Source organism: Polypterus senegalus, chromosome 1 (genome assembly GCF_016835505.1).
Source record: "Polypterus senegalus isolate Bchr_013 chromosome 1, ASM1683550v1, whole genome shotgun sequence".
NCBI lineage: Eukaryota > Metazoa > Chordata > Cladistia > Polypteriformes > Polypteridae > Polypterus > Polypterus senegalus.
The window spans coordinates 122344296-122360554 of NC_053154.1; the positions used below are offsets into that span (position 1 = coordinate 122344296).

At 39.1% G+C, this 16259-nt stretch overlaps 1 protein-coding gene across 3 annotated transcripts in view; it reads right to left on the minus strand.

The window, feature by feature from the left end:
• Window positions 1-16259, minus strand: part of kcnab1a (potassium voltage-gated channel, shaker-related subfamily, beta member 1 a) — a 409855-nt gene that overhangs the window by 85056 nt on the left and 308540 nt on the right. For all 3 annotated transcript variants that reach the window (XM_039757295.1, XM_039757283.1, XM_039757287.1), the window contains exon 6: window positions 8222-8266. In XM_039757295.1, the coding sequence (XP_039613229.1) occupies window positions 8222-8266 (45 nt within the window). The remainder of the gene's footprint in view (window positions 1-8221; window positions 8267-16259) is intronic.

The window sequence follows — 16259 nt, forward strand, 5'->3', positions numbered from 1 at the left end:
GGGTTCGCTTCCCGGGTCCTCCCTGCATGTTCTCCCGTTCGCGTGGGTTTCCTCCGGCACTCGGTTTCCTCCCACAATCCAAAGACATGCAGGTTAGGTGGATTGGCAATTCTAAATTGGCCCTAGTGTGTGCTTGGTGTGTGGGTGTGTTTGTGTGTGTCCTGCAGTGGGTTGGCACCCTGCCCAGGATTGGTTCCTGCCTTGTGCCCTGTGTTGGCTGGGATTGGCTCCAGCAGACCCCCATGACCCTGTGTTCGGATTCAGCGGGTTGGAAAATGGATGGATGGATGATCGCCCCTCACTCTACCCAGAAGGAGGTGGATTAGGGTTGATTTCACCCTACACTATTTTAAGTTGACCAATGAGAAAAATGTGTACCAAGTGTCATGAAAATCACTCTAGCCATTTGGAAGTGATGCTGGAACATATATAGATATACACACACATACATTGACTTAATGAATCAGGACAAACTTTAAAAATCGATAGACATTGGCACTATATCTGATCGTGTTCAGTTCTAACGGGAAAGTGTTTCCCATGTGGGGAGAAAAGTATATGCCCGTGATATCTCTGGCACATGTAGCTATAATATCTCTCTCAAAAACGTCAAACGTTACTCCTTAACAATCTGTAGACGATAATGTGTGTTGAACAAACAGGTCTCGCTAGGCAAGCAGAGGCAAGGTGCACCCAACACATGGTGAGAAGTAGAGTAACTCGAACAAAGGCTGGTGAGGGAATGAGGAAGGCCCTGCCCCCCTGCTCTCGGCCCACAGCCACTCTGTTGGATTTGCATAAATACATTGGTACCGCAAGCAAACTATGGTAGTTAGCGCAATGAGAGAAGTCACAAAATCAACCAGAAAATTCAAGCAAAATTCAGAAAAATTCATGCTGAAATTATAGAAAACAACCAGATCTAAATCCGTTAAGTAATTGTCTCATGAAAAGAAGACAGACATACAGACAGAACGCGCTTGGACCAATAATTTTTAAAACCGTTTCTTAGCGAGCACCTATGGGCCAAGGGTAAATGTACATTACAAATTTCAAGTCCTCATGGTTCGGGATATTTCGTGATGAGTGACTCAGTGGTATTTGGCTTTTTTATATATATATATATATATATACTAACTGTGTAAGCCCTTGCTGTTAAAAGCATGGGATCCTAGAAAGTATTGAAATCGCCAGAACTACTCTGGCCTTCTCTCTCCTAGGAGGATATATATATATATATATATATTTATCTATACTAATAAAAGGCAAAGCCCTCACTGACTGACTGACTGACTCACTGACTGACTGACTGACTGACTCACTGACTCACTGACTCATCACTAATCCTCCAACTTCCCGTGAAGGTAGAAGGCTGAAATTTGCCAGGCTCATTCCTTACAACTTCCTTACTAAAGTTGGGCAGGTTTCATTTTGAAATTCTGCACATAATGGTCATAACTAGAAGCTATTTTTCTCCATTTACTGTAATGGAGTTGAGCTCGAAAGCCGTGGGGGGCGGAGTTTCATGTGACATCATCACGCCTCCCACGTAATTACGCAGTAAGTAGAAAACCAGGAAGAGCTCCAAAAAGCACTTAAGAAAACATGCATTATATAATTAAGAAGGCAGCGAAACAATTAGAAGAGAGCGAGTGACATATAAAACCATATTCAGCAGCTCACGTGAACTGACGCAGTGTGCAGACAAAAAGCAACAGTTCCAAAGAGTGCTGAACAAAAACCGAATTACACTGCTACGCTCAAATAGACAAACCACACGGCGTGGCGCAATAGTAGAGGCTTCGCCTCTAGCACCGAGGTTCGATTCCCGAGAGGGATGCACTGAGTATGTACGCACGCATTTTTATTCATTTTAACTTCGCATCCCCTTGGTTTGAGACGTATGAAAAAATATGTGGTTAACGGAAAAAAGACAAATCACCAATTGAAGCTTTATGAATAATGGATACTTTATTCGCGATCAATGATTGTTTTGGTAAAGCCATACTAAGTGTATTCATTAGATGAACGGTAAAAAAGTAAGAGCGAGGGGAGAGTAACTTATTGAGGCACGCAGGCAAAACCACAATAGCACGCGGGCTCGATGTATTGTAGTGCGCCAACTCGATCTGAATTGCGATCACATTGAAAAATATATCTTTTCAAGTTCTATTTAGTCCATATGTGTCAAACTCAAGGCCCAGGCCACATCCGGCCCGGCGTGTAATTAAATCCGGCCCGAGAGATCATTTTATATACTGTATTATTGTTATTAATGGCCCAGGGAGATGAAGCGCTGGTAACACAATAAACTACAGATCCCATAATGCAGCGCTTCAGCTGCCTTCCAACACTTACGCGTTAATCAAGTCTAGCTTATGATGCTGCAAGTTATTGTGAAGCTAGCCCACACGATGCCAAAGAGAAAAGGTGATTCTGAACATAGAGCCTTTAAAAACCGATGGGAGGCTGAGTATATGTTTACTGACATTGCCGGTAAACCCGTGTGTCTCATTTGTGGAGCTAATGTGGCTGTAATTACAGAATTTAATCTAAGATGGCACTATGAGACAAAACATCAAGATAACCTGAAAGACCTGAATGCAATGCACAAGATACAGAAAGCAGAAGAGTTAAAGAAGAATCTGACACTTCAGCAGACGTTTTTACCTGCAAAATCACAAAGTGATTTCAAGTGAAGCTACTTTTATGGGAGACACAAATGCACCAGTGCAACTTGCCCCACTTTCCCTGTTGCCAAGTAATGTTGAACCAAGTCGGCACAACGGTGTTCCCAAATACGCACTTTGCTGATAAACTGAGCGCACTGCGCACTGAGTTCGCACGGCGCTTTGGTGACTTTGAAGAACAAAAAAAGAATTTTGAGTTGTTTCGCAACCCATTTGCTGTCGATGTGGAAACTGCACCTGTGCAGATTCAGATGGAGGTGATTGAGCTGCAGTGTAATGGCACACTGAAGGCAAAGTACGATACTGCAGGGCCCGCACAGTTTATTCACTCCATTCCCGCACAAATGCTCCAGCTCCGTCTACATGCGGCTCGAACCTTGTGCATGTTTGGTAGCACATATCTGTGTGAGAAGCTCTTCTCAGTCATGAAGACTAACAAAACAGCACACAGGAGTCGCCTCACTGATGAGCACCTGCAGTCCATCCTGAGAATCTCCACAACACAGAACCTCACACCAAACAGAAACGAACTTGTTGCCAAAAAAAGATGCCAGGCGTCCAGCTCTGATAAAATGACATAAGAGCAAAGACAACTGAATGATTTGATTTGTTATTGCTGAAAAGAACAAATTTTATTTATATTTCCAGGTTTTGTTATGCACCATGTTCATATTTGAATTTGTATAATTTTGACAGGATATATTTTATGGAGAGCAAAATCTTTTGGGATATTTAAAATTTAAGTTTATTTTTATATAAAATTACATAAGAGTAAAGAAATTTGAATGTTTGTTCTTTTAACGTTTACTTTATTTCTAACTTGTATAATTTAGACAGGATATATTTTTATGGGGAGCAAAATATTATAAGTTATTTAAGGTTTGAGTTGATTTATTCCGGAATAATATTCTGTCGACTAAATAAAAATTCCTTCTATTTAAACTTTAAATAGAACTTGAACAGAAACGATAGTTCATAATATCCACGCAGACTTGCACGTAACAAACAGCGTATTGCACTGATACGAAATAGCATGCCCATTTAATTATTTAGGAATGGATAAATAAATTATGATTTTGTACAAATATTGTTTTTAATTTTTCTTCCTTCATGGATTCTGGCACCCCCAGCAACAGTTGCTCGCACCCCAAAGACTGTATATATGTGTATATATATATGTGTATTTGTGTTTGTGTGTGTATATATGTAGATATGTATGTATATATATGTTTATATATATGTGTGTATGTATATATATGTATGTGTGTGTATATGTATATATGTAGATATGTATGTATATGTATGTGTGTATATGTAGATATGTATATATATATATGTATATATATATATATATATATATGACAGCAACACTCATCACTCACAACAATGACAAAACAATTACATTGTCAATCATGTTACGTTATTTTCAAAATGTTTCCTTTTCTTTTCATTACTTCTTTAACACACTTCTCCGCTGCGAAGCGCGGGTATTTTGCTAGTCTATACTAATAAAAGGCAAAGCCCTCACTGACTCACTGACTGACTCACTGACTCATCACTAATTCTCCAACTTCCCGTGTAGGTAGAAGGCTGAAATTTGGCAGGCTCATTCCTTACAGCTTACTTACAAAAGTTAAGCAGGTTTCATTTCGAAATTCTACGGGTAACGGTCATAACGGTCGACAACGTCCGCCATGTTGAACTTTCTTATTTATGGCCCCATCTTCACGAAATTTGGTTGGTGGCTTCCCTGCGCTAACTGAAACCAGTGTACGTACTTATTTTGGTGGTATGATGCCACTGTCGGCTGCCATATTGAACTTTTCAACAGTCTTTGTTACTTATGGGCCCATCTTCAAGAAATTTGGTACGCGGGTTCCCAACGCTAACTGAATCCTACTTACGTACATATATACGTCCATAGCCTGCAGCTTGGTCACCGTGTGAGGCGGCGTTGGGTCCCCCATCCCAACGCCTCCCACGTTGTTGGCTGCCTGTCTATATAAGGCTGTCCGTCACTCCGGTCTCTACATTCCCTTCCTCGCTTCACCATGGGATTCACGTCTCCCTGCTGATAACTACAGCCTTTTTATTTATTCCACGGCTTCTCCGCTGTTTTATTGTTCGTTTATTATGATTATAGTTATTGTGTAGGTATTTTAGACTTACTTTACATTGTTCAGGTACCCATTTCCTTTATCATTCCAACCGTACCCCCATTAACATGTCTATCGAGGTGATCACCTTCGATCAAACAACTGTCATTTACCGAGTGGGTTCCCGGAGATGGCACCTACCTTTTCCATTCTCTTTGTTACATATTGCACGGCCATATCAGGCTCACTCTTGATATCCGGAGGAACATTGTGTCTTATGTATTGAATGACTGGGACAGGTTCAAGGTGTGGACTGATGACGGTACAGGAGATAATTATACTACACAGGAGCACTATAAGAGTGAAATGCTTAAGCCCTTCACCTATGGTTCTGCATGTGAGTTGATGGATGCCACTGAATTGTTCGGTTGTCGCTTTCAAGTGTACCGAAATGGCCAAATATTTTATGCCTTTCGACAACTGCCAATGCCTCTTAAACATCTTAGATTCACAGGTGACGATTTCAGTAGTGGACACTTTGATGTTTATGAATGTTTAAACTCTCAAAAGCTGGATGTGAAGTTATCGATGAAACCGGTTGTATACTTACAACGCTTGACAGATGCCAAATGTCACTTCAACACAAGTCCTACAAATACTGTTGTAATTGAAACAAACCATGAAACTCAAACTGATTATGACAGCAGCAATCCAATCTGTGAGATTTGAAACAAGATTACTGTTCAAATGGCCAACTGTTCATTGCATGCTCAAGAGTAAGCTCAGGGCACAGCTTAGTCATATTACAACTGGAGGGCTGAACTCACAATGTGGTATACAAAGAGATCCTTAACAAATAATTATTGGTATATTTTCCCTCAGTTTAGAAAGGTTTAATTTTCTTCTTAATAAAAATTTAAAGGCAGTACTTCGCCGCTGCGAAGCGCGGGTATTTTGCTAGTATATATATATATATATATATATTGTTACAGGTGGCTGGGGGTGGTACGCAGTCGGGATGCCCCAGAGGAGGGCTTACGCCTCCCCCAGACCACGTGGGGGCAACCGCCCTGGTGGCTTTGGGGACGGTGGGAACTGAGCTTGCAAGCTCAACCTTATAGGGGCCCGTGGTCACCGCCAGGGGGCGCTCCAATGCCTTTGGAGTCTTGGATGTGCTGGGGGGAAGATGACCAGGGACACCCGAAGTGTTTCCAGGTATGCAGCCAGTACTTCCGCCACATTGGGGAGTGCTGGGGGAAGCTAATCGGGAGGCACCTGGAGCACATCCAGTTGGGGATAAAAGGGGCCGTCTCCCTCCATTCAATGGCTGTAGTCAGGAGGAAGAAGTACGAGGTCTTGGAGGAGAGGAGTGGAGTGAGCCCGAAAAAAGGTGAAGAAAGAGGCATTGTGAAAGGCCTGGACTTTTGGGGAGTTTTTTGGGTTGTGTGCACAGTTGTAAATAACAGTGTATAGTGAAAATAAACATGTGGTGGTGCTTTTAAACATGTCTACCTGTCTATGTCCGGGCCACGTTCCACTCCGTCGTTTCGAGTGTCAACTGGATGATAACATGCATACAAGACCACAAGATCAGCAGCCACCCTACCCAGAAGGGGGTGGGTTAGGGCTAATTTCAACCTACAGTATTTTTACTTGACCAATGAGAAACATGTTTACCACGTTTCATGAAAATCGCTCCAGCCGTTTGGACATGATGCTGGAACATACACCCATTGACTTTTATATATATAGATTATTATTTTTTGCATATGCCAAGGCAGAGGGGTTGAGCTTCTATAGTTGTGGTCAAAAGATTTGAGAATGACACAAGTATTGGTTTTCACAAAGTTTGCTGCTTCAGTGTTTTTAGACCTTTTAGTCAGATGTTTCTATGGTATACTGAAGTATAATTACAAGCATTTCATAAGTTTCAAAGGCTTTTATTGACATTTACATTAAGTTTATGCAAAGAGTCAATATTTGTAGTGTTGGCCCTTCTTTTTCAAGACCTCTGCAATTCGTCCTGGCATGCTGTCAATCAACTTCTTGGCCAAAGCCTGACCGATAGGCAGCCCATTGTTGCATAATTAATGCTTGGAGTTTGTAAGAATTTATGAGTTTCTGTTTGTCCACCCACCTCTTGAGGATTGACCACAAGTTCTCAATGGGATTAAAGTCTCAGGAGTTTCTTGGCCATGGACCCACAATTTCGATATTTTGTTCCACGAGCCACTTAGTTATCACTTTTACTATATGGCATTGTGCTCCATTATCCTAGAAAAGGCATTGTTCATCACCAAACTGTTCTAGGATGGTTGGGAGAAGTTGCTCTCGGAGGATGTTTTGGAGTTTTTTTTGCATAGATTGGAAAGAGAAATGTTGGAAGCCAGGGAAGCTAGGTTGGTCAAAATGTATTAGAGATGATGCACATTGCTGTACTCAGCTGTATGTCTACCAGCCTTGTGTATGTTGGTCTAGCTCATGTGGCACAGCAGTACTCAGCCACTGAATAATATAATACCAAGACTGAAGAACACAGTGTTAGTGCATCTGCACTGCAGCTGAAGAGCTCTTATTTCATCAGCTGAATATTATGGGTCTTCATTGAAGTGAAGAAGGTAATGATGCCAGACAGAGAAAAAGAGAGAACTTTTTATTGCTTAGTTTATAGTGGTGCTGAAGAGTATGGGCAAGTCTGTGAGACCCTCTTCTCAGAGTCTCAAACAGGGCCTATGTAAGGGGCAGTAGAGAGAAGCTACGGTTTGTTATGAGTTTGTTTCTTTGATACTTTGCGTTCCCTTTATTATCTGTTACCAGTTAAGAGAAAACATTTTAACACATTAATCACACTATAAAATATACTGACAACAAATTAATTATGTCCTCTAATCTTGATCATAGTGGTTCATTTTTATTGTGACAAACAGAGGTTCCTCTTATATATACAGTAACTATTAACTAGTCTATTGACTTATCTGTTCAAAATATGTTGCTTATTTAACACTTCATTAGACTCACTGTTACTATAGTATCTATTTTACTTAATTTCCATAATACTAGGGTGTTGTACCGTGTTAGCCATTATGAATGTAGTGAGAAGTCAAGCAAAATGACACCTTTTATTGGCTGACTAAAAAGATTACAGTACATCTTGCCTGAAGAAGGGGCCTGAGTTGCCTCGAAAGCTTGCAAAAAAGTTAGCCAATAAAAGGTGTCATTTTGTTTGACTTCTCATTGATTTCCATAAAAATAATACTTACATAAACTGCTAATACTACAATTAATAATAATATAAGGAGTGTTCTAAGCATCAACCTTTAGGACATTAGGACCAGGGTTTGTACCAGGCCATAAAGGCAGAAAAAACATTACAGTGAAGGACATTATAATAATAATAATAATAATAATAATAATAATAATAAAGTGATGTCTTACTTTCCACCCCAGTATAGCTTGGTTGTTATCACCAGGCTGGATCTCCTGCAGAGACAGATTGACAGACATGCAGTTAGCTCCAAGGCTTCCAGATTTAGTGTCATCATTATCAGCCAGAGATAGCTTATCAGCAGGATTAAATGTGCAGTCTTCACAATAGCAGGAATTCATGAAACCCCAGCATTCAGTGCGTAATGAATGTCATTAAACGGCAGTTCATAAAGATGTTTATCCATAGAAACATGAGAAATACTTAAATACATGGAGAAAAAAGTGTCATGAATAATGCAATGAGTCCAACTGACTGAAATATTAAAAGAAGAAATGTGTTAGTAATAAACCCCACTCATTGTAAAACACTTTTAGCTGGATTGCACCATATTTCATTACCGTTCTAATGACTTATGTGCCAAAATACAATATTGTAGGGTTGAATACATTCTGTACTAAGTAATTTCAACTGCATATTACACTTTTGTTTTGTTCATTTATCACATTTTACTAGTGATTCCACATATTGCAGTGGTGGTAATTTTGATTTAAAACATCATGCACATTTTAAATTTCATATTCATCATGCTGCATTTACAGTTTCTGTTTAAGCCTTTAATTTTCTCCTACTCTTAGTTTAATGGAGCTCATGAATCTTTACTAAATCTGAATGTTATACTGAATTATATGTGTGTTTCATATGCAATATATATGTTTTGATAGAAATTGATCCCTTTTATTATCAAGATACCATTCAAGCGATTTAAAAATATAGTCAAGGCATTGCCAGTGTGTATAAAGGCCATTACTGCTTGAAATGACTGATTTTAAAATTATTATTTACTTTCAGCAGCAATTTCTTCACTGTCCTAAAAGTAAACTCTCTTAGCTTGTCCTTAATTAGTTAGTCATGTTTATATGCTAATTGATTATTAGAGAAGCCTTTGTAAATGCAATAACACCACTGAAAGCTGTCCTTCTGTTCATTTGGGTTGCTAGGCACTGGCATTCCTAAAGTTCAGTTCTGGGTTTGAAAATGGACAAAATGAACAGATTTCTCAAGAAACATGTCAGTACATTGTTCTTTTTTTTTTGAATGAAGGTCACTCTATATGACAGATTGCCAAGAAACTAAAGATTTCATACAAAGGTATATGTTATTGTCTTGAAAGAAGAGAGCAAACCAGCATTAGAAAAGAAGGGGAAGGTCCAGATGGGTGACTGCATAAGAGAAGAAGGACATAGAGTCTGTAGTTTAAGAAACAAATGCCTTATTGGTCCTTACTTGGCTTCTTCTTTAAATACATGCCAGATACCTTTATTATCTGTAACAGAGAAAACGCAATTCTGGGATTTTGACACCTTTTCTCATATTCCATTGCTCCGATATTTGCCCATTTAACTGTACCATTCCTACACATTCTTGATTGATACTTTAAATATTCCTTTTTATTTTTCTGGCACTTCCATTGCACCTAATGCTTCCCATACATGCTGTATCTTCACATTACTGCTTTAAATGACGCTTTTAAATTAAGAAATTCCAGTTATATTTTTTTCTAATCTTTTCTCAGTATTGTTCTTATGGTGCACATATGATTTGGACTTTGTTGTCCTGGTCAGTATGCCGCTTGCACTTGTAATTTATTCACTGTTGTTGCTCTCAACCTTTTTTCTATTATCCTTGAACACCAACAATTTAAACCAATTGGTGAGTCTAAACTGGCACTGCATGAGGTTGTGTCAGATTGCCATGACACAGGCTGGTGACCTGCCCAAGGTTTTTTGGCTTGAGCACAGTGTGCTGGAATAGTCACTGGTTCTCTGAAGATGGATGTTTGGGTTTGAATATCGAAGGATGGTTGGAGAGAATACTAAGATGTTTTAAACTTCACTGAATCCACTGCATGCTAGAGATTGCCAAGAATTATGCATTCATGCAGTGTACTTATCAGAATCCAAACTTTGGAAATGCTGTGGGCAGCATGTATCATGCTACGTATTTCATAATACATCATTTTTCATTTCAGAGCCTGAAATGTCTGGAATATTTAGATGAGAAAACATGGACATTTCTGGATCATTTATTTGAGACATCTTGATAGGGAATACAAAATTAGAACTTTCCGGCACCACAAGCCAGAGGTCCAATTCCTCCATTGAACACTGCAATAGGAGATTCAGAGTCAACAAAACTAAACCCAATACCCTCTGATGGCTCCTTGCCTCTTTGCTGCTGTCATGTCATTACCACATTATCTCTGAGCAGCCCACCTACACCCAAAACATTTCAGTTATGTCTCATAGCTAAATATCATGCATTACTCTCCTATGACTTGGGGTAATTTACTACTGTATCCCTTCTGCTCTTTACCCCTTCTAAACACCCAAAACCCACATCTGTGACAGCATGTTTAGCTGTTGGCTTAAGGAAATAGAACTTGGGAAGATAAATGACAAAATACTTCATTTATCATTACAAGGCAAGTGAAGAGGAGATAAAGGGATTCTGCTAACCTTGACATCATCTTATTAGCAAAACATCAGCACATTTTCTGGAAGTTGCACTTCTGGAGGTACATGAAAAATATATATACTGTATTGCATTTTAGAAGGAAGTAAATATCTCAGCATGTGTGTTTAGAAGTAAGAATATATTTTAAACATGAGCTAGAGAAGATACTCTGTAGTTGTAGATATTTGTTAGAATGTTCCACTATCAGTTATTCTTGTAAATCAATGCACTGTGTGACCCTCCATGTTTCCAATGGAACAGTGTTAATTTCCAGTATTCAGGCATATAAGGCTTTCATGGATTTTGAGTGGTAGTGCTGCTGCCTCGTAGTTAGGAGACCTGGGTTTGCTTCCCGGGTCCTACCTGCGTTGAGTTTGTATGTTCTCCCCGTGTCTGCGTGGGTTTCCTCCCACAGTCCAAAGACATGTAGGTTAGGTGCATTGGCGATCCTGAATTGTTCCTGGTGTGTGCTTGGTGTGTGGGTGTGCGTGTGTGTCCTGTTGTGGGCTGATGCCTTGCCTGGGATTGGCTCCAGCAGACCCCCATGACCCTGTGTTAGGATATAACGGGTTGGATAATGACTGACTGACTAGATTTTGAGTTATTTAATTATGAGTGATACATATTTTATATTCATATCCAAATTAGCCAGGTAAATCAAAGTAGTCCTACCTAAACAGGCCATTATCTTGTCTTTTGGTTAGAGGAGGCGGCTCATCCACTAACACCAAATCGTCAAAAATTAAATAAACTGAGCACTTGCAATGTATACAGAGACTGAGAAATGTTGCAGAAGTGAAATTAACTCTCCATCACTGAATGGAAAATTGGCCTATAACAGATAAATGTCTATGGATTATAATCAGGTTCAAATTTAGGCACTTGGGAAATCATAATTATGCTGTTTTTCTTCCCAGATCTTAATCTGACCTCTGATCATTGAGCAATGGTATGAAAGTACCATACCATATCAGAACAGAAAGTAAAGAAAGCTTAAACTTAGGTTCATATAATAAAGGACGAGAGGATTCTTTTGAGTCAATATCTTCCACGGACAATTTAGTATTGTAGGTAACAATTTAAGGCTCTTTTTACACATTCATTAAGCGTATAAATAGATACACACAAAACATGAACCAAAGATGCTATAGGCAGTATTGATCTGGATTGGATTGTACTCTTTTTGTTCATGATCTGCATTAAAATGTTCCTTATGGTAATGCAAAATTGATCTGGAGGAGTCTGATGAGGTAGCTGTATAAAAGGGGGAATGAGCTGAGAATAAACTGACATAACTTATTATTTAGTTTGTACGTTCTTTTGTTTCTATAATTTGCTCACTGCTATATTTGTTACAGTTAATTACTTCCCCATAGTCCTGATACTTTTCGGTTCTCTTGCAATTCTTTTGAATCTGTTATAAGTGAACATCTAGAGTCAAAAGCTTAAAGAGACACAAAACTTGAAAGAACCGATCAAATAAATAGAACAGAAAGCTAGGAGGAGCAGCAGCATAAGATATGCAAAATGCACACTGAAATGAGTATAATTAAAAGATTTCTAAATAAGTATATAATCCAAAATCATTTGACTTGTGTCAAGGATGTTTTCCACATTAGGAGCTCTTATCAGGTTCAGGTTGAGTCAGATAGTGTTTGGACAGTTGGATCAGGATTTGTTCTGCTGAGAAGTGCTTTTCTTCTACTCTCCTTAAGCACTGTAGTAACATGCAAAAGTGTGTGTCTGTGTGTGTGCAGAGCCATCGGATTTGCTTGTGGTGAGTGCTAAACAAGTTGCGCTAGAGGCACAAATTAACACATGTGATTTAGTAGCATTTAATGCCATGCCGTTTGCTCTGATAATTGTGGCCAACTTTGATTTATATTACTTTTATCGTTCCTTACTATCACAGCTTTGTTGAAAATGCTCTTGTACATGTATTCCTATTCAAAGAGACATTTCAAAATACAGAATTATCGATTGTGGCTATTTTCCCAAACAAACTTTCTTTTTGCTCTTTTAGGAAAACTATAAGCTACAATCATTCTGCATTTGTATTTCATTTATTAGGTTCCCAGAGGGACGGTATCATGGTCTGGAATCCCTACAGATTTTATTTTTCTCCAGCTCTGGAGTTTTTGTTTTTCTGTCCCCTGGCCATTGAACCTTACTCTTATTCGATGTTAATGTTGATTTATTTTTATAATTATGTCTTTCATTTTTCTATTCTAAAGCACTTTGAGCTACTGTTTGTATGAAAATGTGCTATATAAATAAATGTTGTTGTTGTTGTTGTTGTTGCATTTGTTGAAACTGATTATGTGAATCTGAAGCCTATCCTGACAACAAAAAAACATAAAGCAGAAACCCATCCTGGATGTGGCATCAGTCTACTGCATGGCACACTCAAACACACAGCGCCGCATGGCCAATTTAGATTTGACAGACAGTCTAACAGCATGACTTTAAACTGTGGGATATAATTTGAGTTGCTGTGAAAAACCTCCCACAGACCTGCATAGACAGATGAGGATAATAATAATAATAATAATAATGACTTTACCCCCATGCTGTGACACTCCATGCCAGAAAAGCGTGGAACCATCTGACTTTTGAGTAATTTGAGTTTTTTGTTGAGAAACACTGAGTGATTATGTTTGTTTTGCTAGGTGCCATTTAAATAAATCTTTGTTGAGACTGAAACCCCATTTTCCCCATAGCTATCTGTTCTTTGACATGTCTACAGGAAACTAGAACTTAACCTAACAACAACAGATGCAACACAGGAACAACTCTGGATGGCATGACATTGCATTTTAAGGCACACACATAACAGTCTAAGAAATTAGACAAAGGAGAGGAAACCATTCAGTCCATAAAACCTGTTTGGTTAGCTAATGGCTACGTTGTCACAGTATATGACCCAGATAATTTTTTAAAACATATCAAGGTTTCTGTTTTTTTTTTAATTGTATGACTTAGTAGTTTATCCCAGATTTCCATAACCCTTTTGGATGAAGATATGATTCTTGGCTTTTACATTCTTTTGCTTTTAAATTCATTGCCCCTTGATTTCCACTGATACCTTCATGTACAGGTATGTGATTTACTAATTATGCTAAAAAATTCTGCCGAATCAATTTTATCCATACCTTTAAAGACTGTGATGTCCTGAAGTAGACTATATATATATATATATACAGGTATATTGTGATGGATGGGTGGCCGTTTATCCCGGCCAATACCCCCCAAGCGGCCAGGTGAAGCCCTCCTTGCAGTATGGAGGTCCCCAGAAGACCAGCAGGGCATCATGGACAATGAGTTTTTATGCGCAGCCCTGCTGGATGCCATGGGGGCCATTAGGGGACGCTGCAGGGAGGAATAATGGCTATTTTCCCTACGCCCCGGAAGCACACGTGGACAAGAGGAATGACATGCTTCCGGGGTGAAGAAAAGAACTTGTACCTGACCAGGAAGTGATTGAGAGTCACATGGACTGGGGATTAGGAACACTTCCGGGGCAGGAGATATAAAAGGACTATGGGAGCTCCCAAGCGGTGAGCTGAGCTGGGTGGAAGGGTGGCAACGCGTCTAAGAGTGGAGGATTGTTTATTATTGTGATTATTGAATATTTATATGAGTATAGTAGAGGAGAGGGTGTTTCGTACACTGTGGAGATTTAATGAAGTCATTATTGGGACTTTTACCTGGTGTCTGGAGTCGTGGAAAGGGGTTCAAGGGAGCGAGAGTGCCCCCTATCTACCACTATATATATATATATATATATATATATATATATATATATATATATATATATATATAATTTATGCTTAAGAATAAAGAGTTTTCATTCTCTTAACCTCTCAGAACTGGGCACACACCTACCAGCACTCACTTAAAATGACTAATGGCCATTAACTATATACACTGTGAAAATGGACTCAGTTGGGAGCAGGGATATATAAACATCAAACATAAAAACATAAGAAGTTTGAGAAATGAGAGGAGGCCATTCAGTCCAACAAGCTTGTTTGGTTAGTTATTCCGATATCTCATCCAGATACTTCTTAAAGGTTGCTGTGGCTTCTGCTGCAGCTACATGTCTTGGTAGTTTGTTCCAGATTCCAAATTGTTTGAGTAGAGAAGTGCTTCCTGGCATGAATGCACTTCCCCTTAATCTGCATTGGAAATAACTCAGACAATAAGATGCCCTGGCTGACGTTTCCCTGGAATTAGTTACACTTGTGAATATGACATTAAAAGTATTAGGCTACAACCATCGACACATGTTATTCTCTATAATATTACAGGGTGCCATATACAGCAACTATAAAAAGCATTCACCCCTTTGGAACTTTTCACATTTTATTTTTGCGCAACATTCATTCACAGTGGATTTATTTGGCTTTACAAATACTAATGCAATCAATTATTTTGGGTTTTATATAATTAATTTAGATCATTTTGCAGAGATCTGTTTTCACTTTGACATTAAATAGCCTATTTCTTTGGATCAGTTGTCAAAGTGGTGTAGCATTTAAATGGGAAAACTTCCAAGAGGGTGAATACTTTTTATTAGCTCTGTAGAGTTAGTTTCCCCAGGATGTTTGGAATCTACATACATTAGACAAGGGTTTTGAAGTCCTGATAGGTGATGGCAGGGTGGTGGTCCTATATGTTGTCCATGGCTTCATTGTACTCAAGGACTCCTGGGGCCATTGGGGTGTTCTAGTCAGTGTGAAGTGAGAGTCAAAGGCAGAAAGGAAAAGTGGTCAGAAAAAGAGAGAAAGAGGATGTGTAGTAAAAGCAGATTTCATTGATTAGTTATGTAGCAATGCACACCAGGTGCCCAACTTGACAGACATGGATATTTATATAGTTATATTTTGGTCCACTTGATATTCATCCTGGGTTCAGGGATCACTTAAGGCTTCCCTCGATATACCATGTCACCTTATGCAGTAATAGAGTCACAGAGGGCTGAGAGCACATTAAAGAAATGTTGAAAGCAAAGCAGGTGGCAGCCCTAGATGAGACTGCAGTCCATCACAGGGCACACATACTACTGCACCAAGCTAATTTGTTGATGCTAATTTACCCAAAATGCAAGTCTTTGAGTACGAGGAGGACAGCACACACACTGACATACAATGATCAATAACACACAGTCGGTGAACTCCAGTCAGTAAATCCAGTGTTCTGGAACTGTGAGAGTAAGAAGTACACACCACTGCACCATCTTATTGTCTTCCTTTTTAGATGCATTCAGTATGGTCTAATCTAAATTGATCTTTTTTTCATATTTATGACAAACATATACACTATTAGGTCACTGGTCTGTTTTTAGATGTATACTTAAATGAATTAGCAGCTCCTTAATGTAATGTAATCTAGATTAAGAACTGTAAAGGCAGCAGGGTCGACTGGTGGGCCTCATGCAGTTAAGCCTCAGCCCCTGTCAACTGATATGAGGCTATAACAGCTCTCATCGTTTTTCACTCTTTTATGTGCATTGTATTTCACTGCTTTATT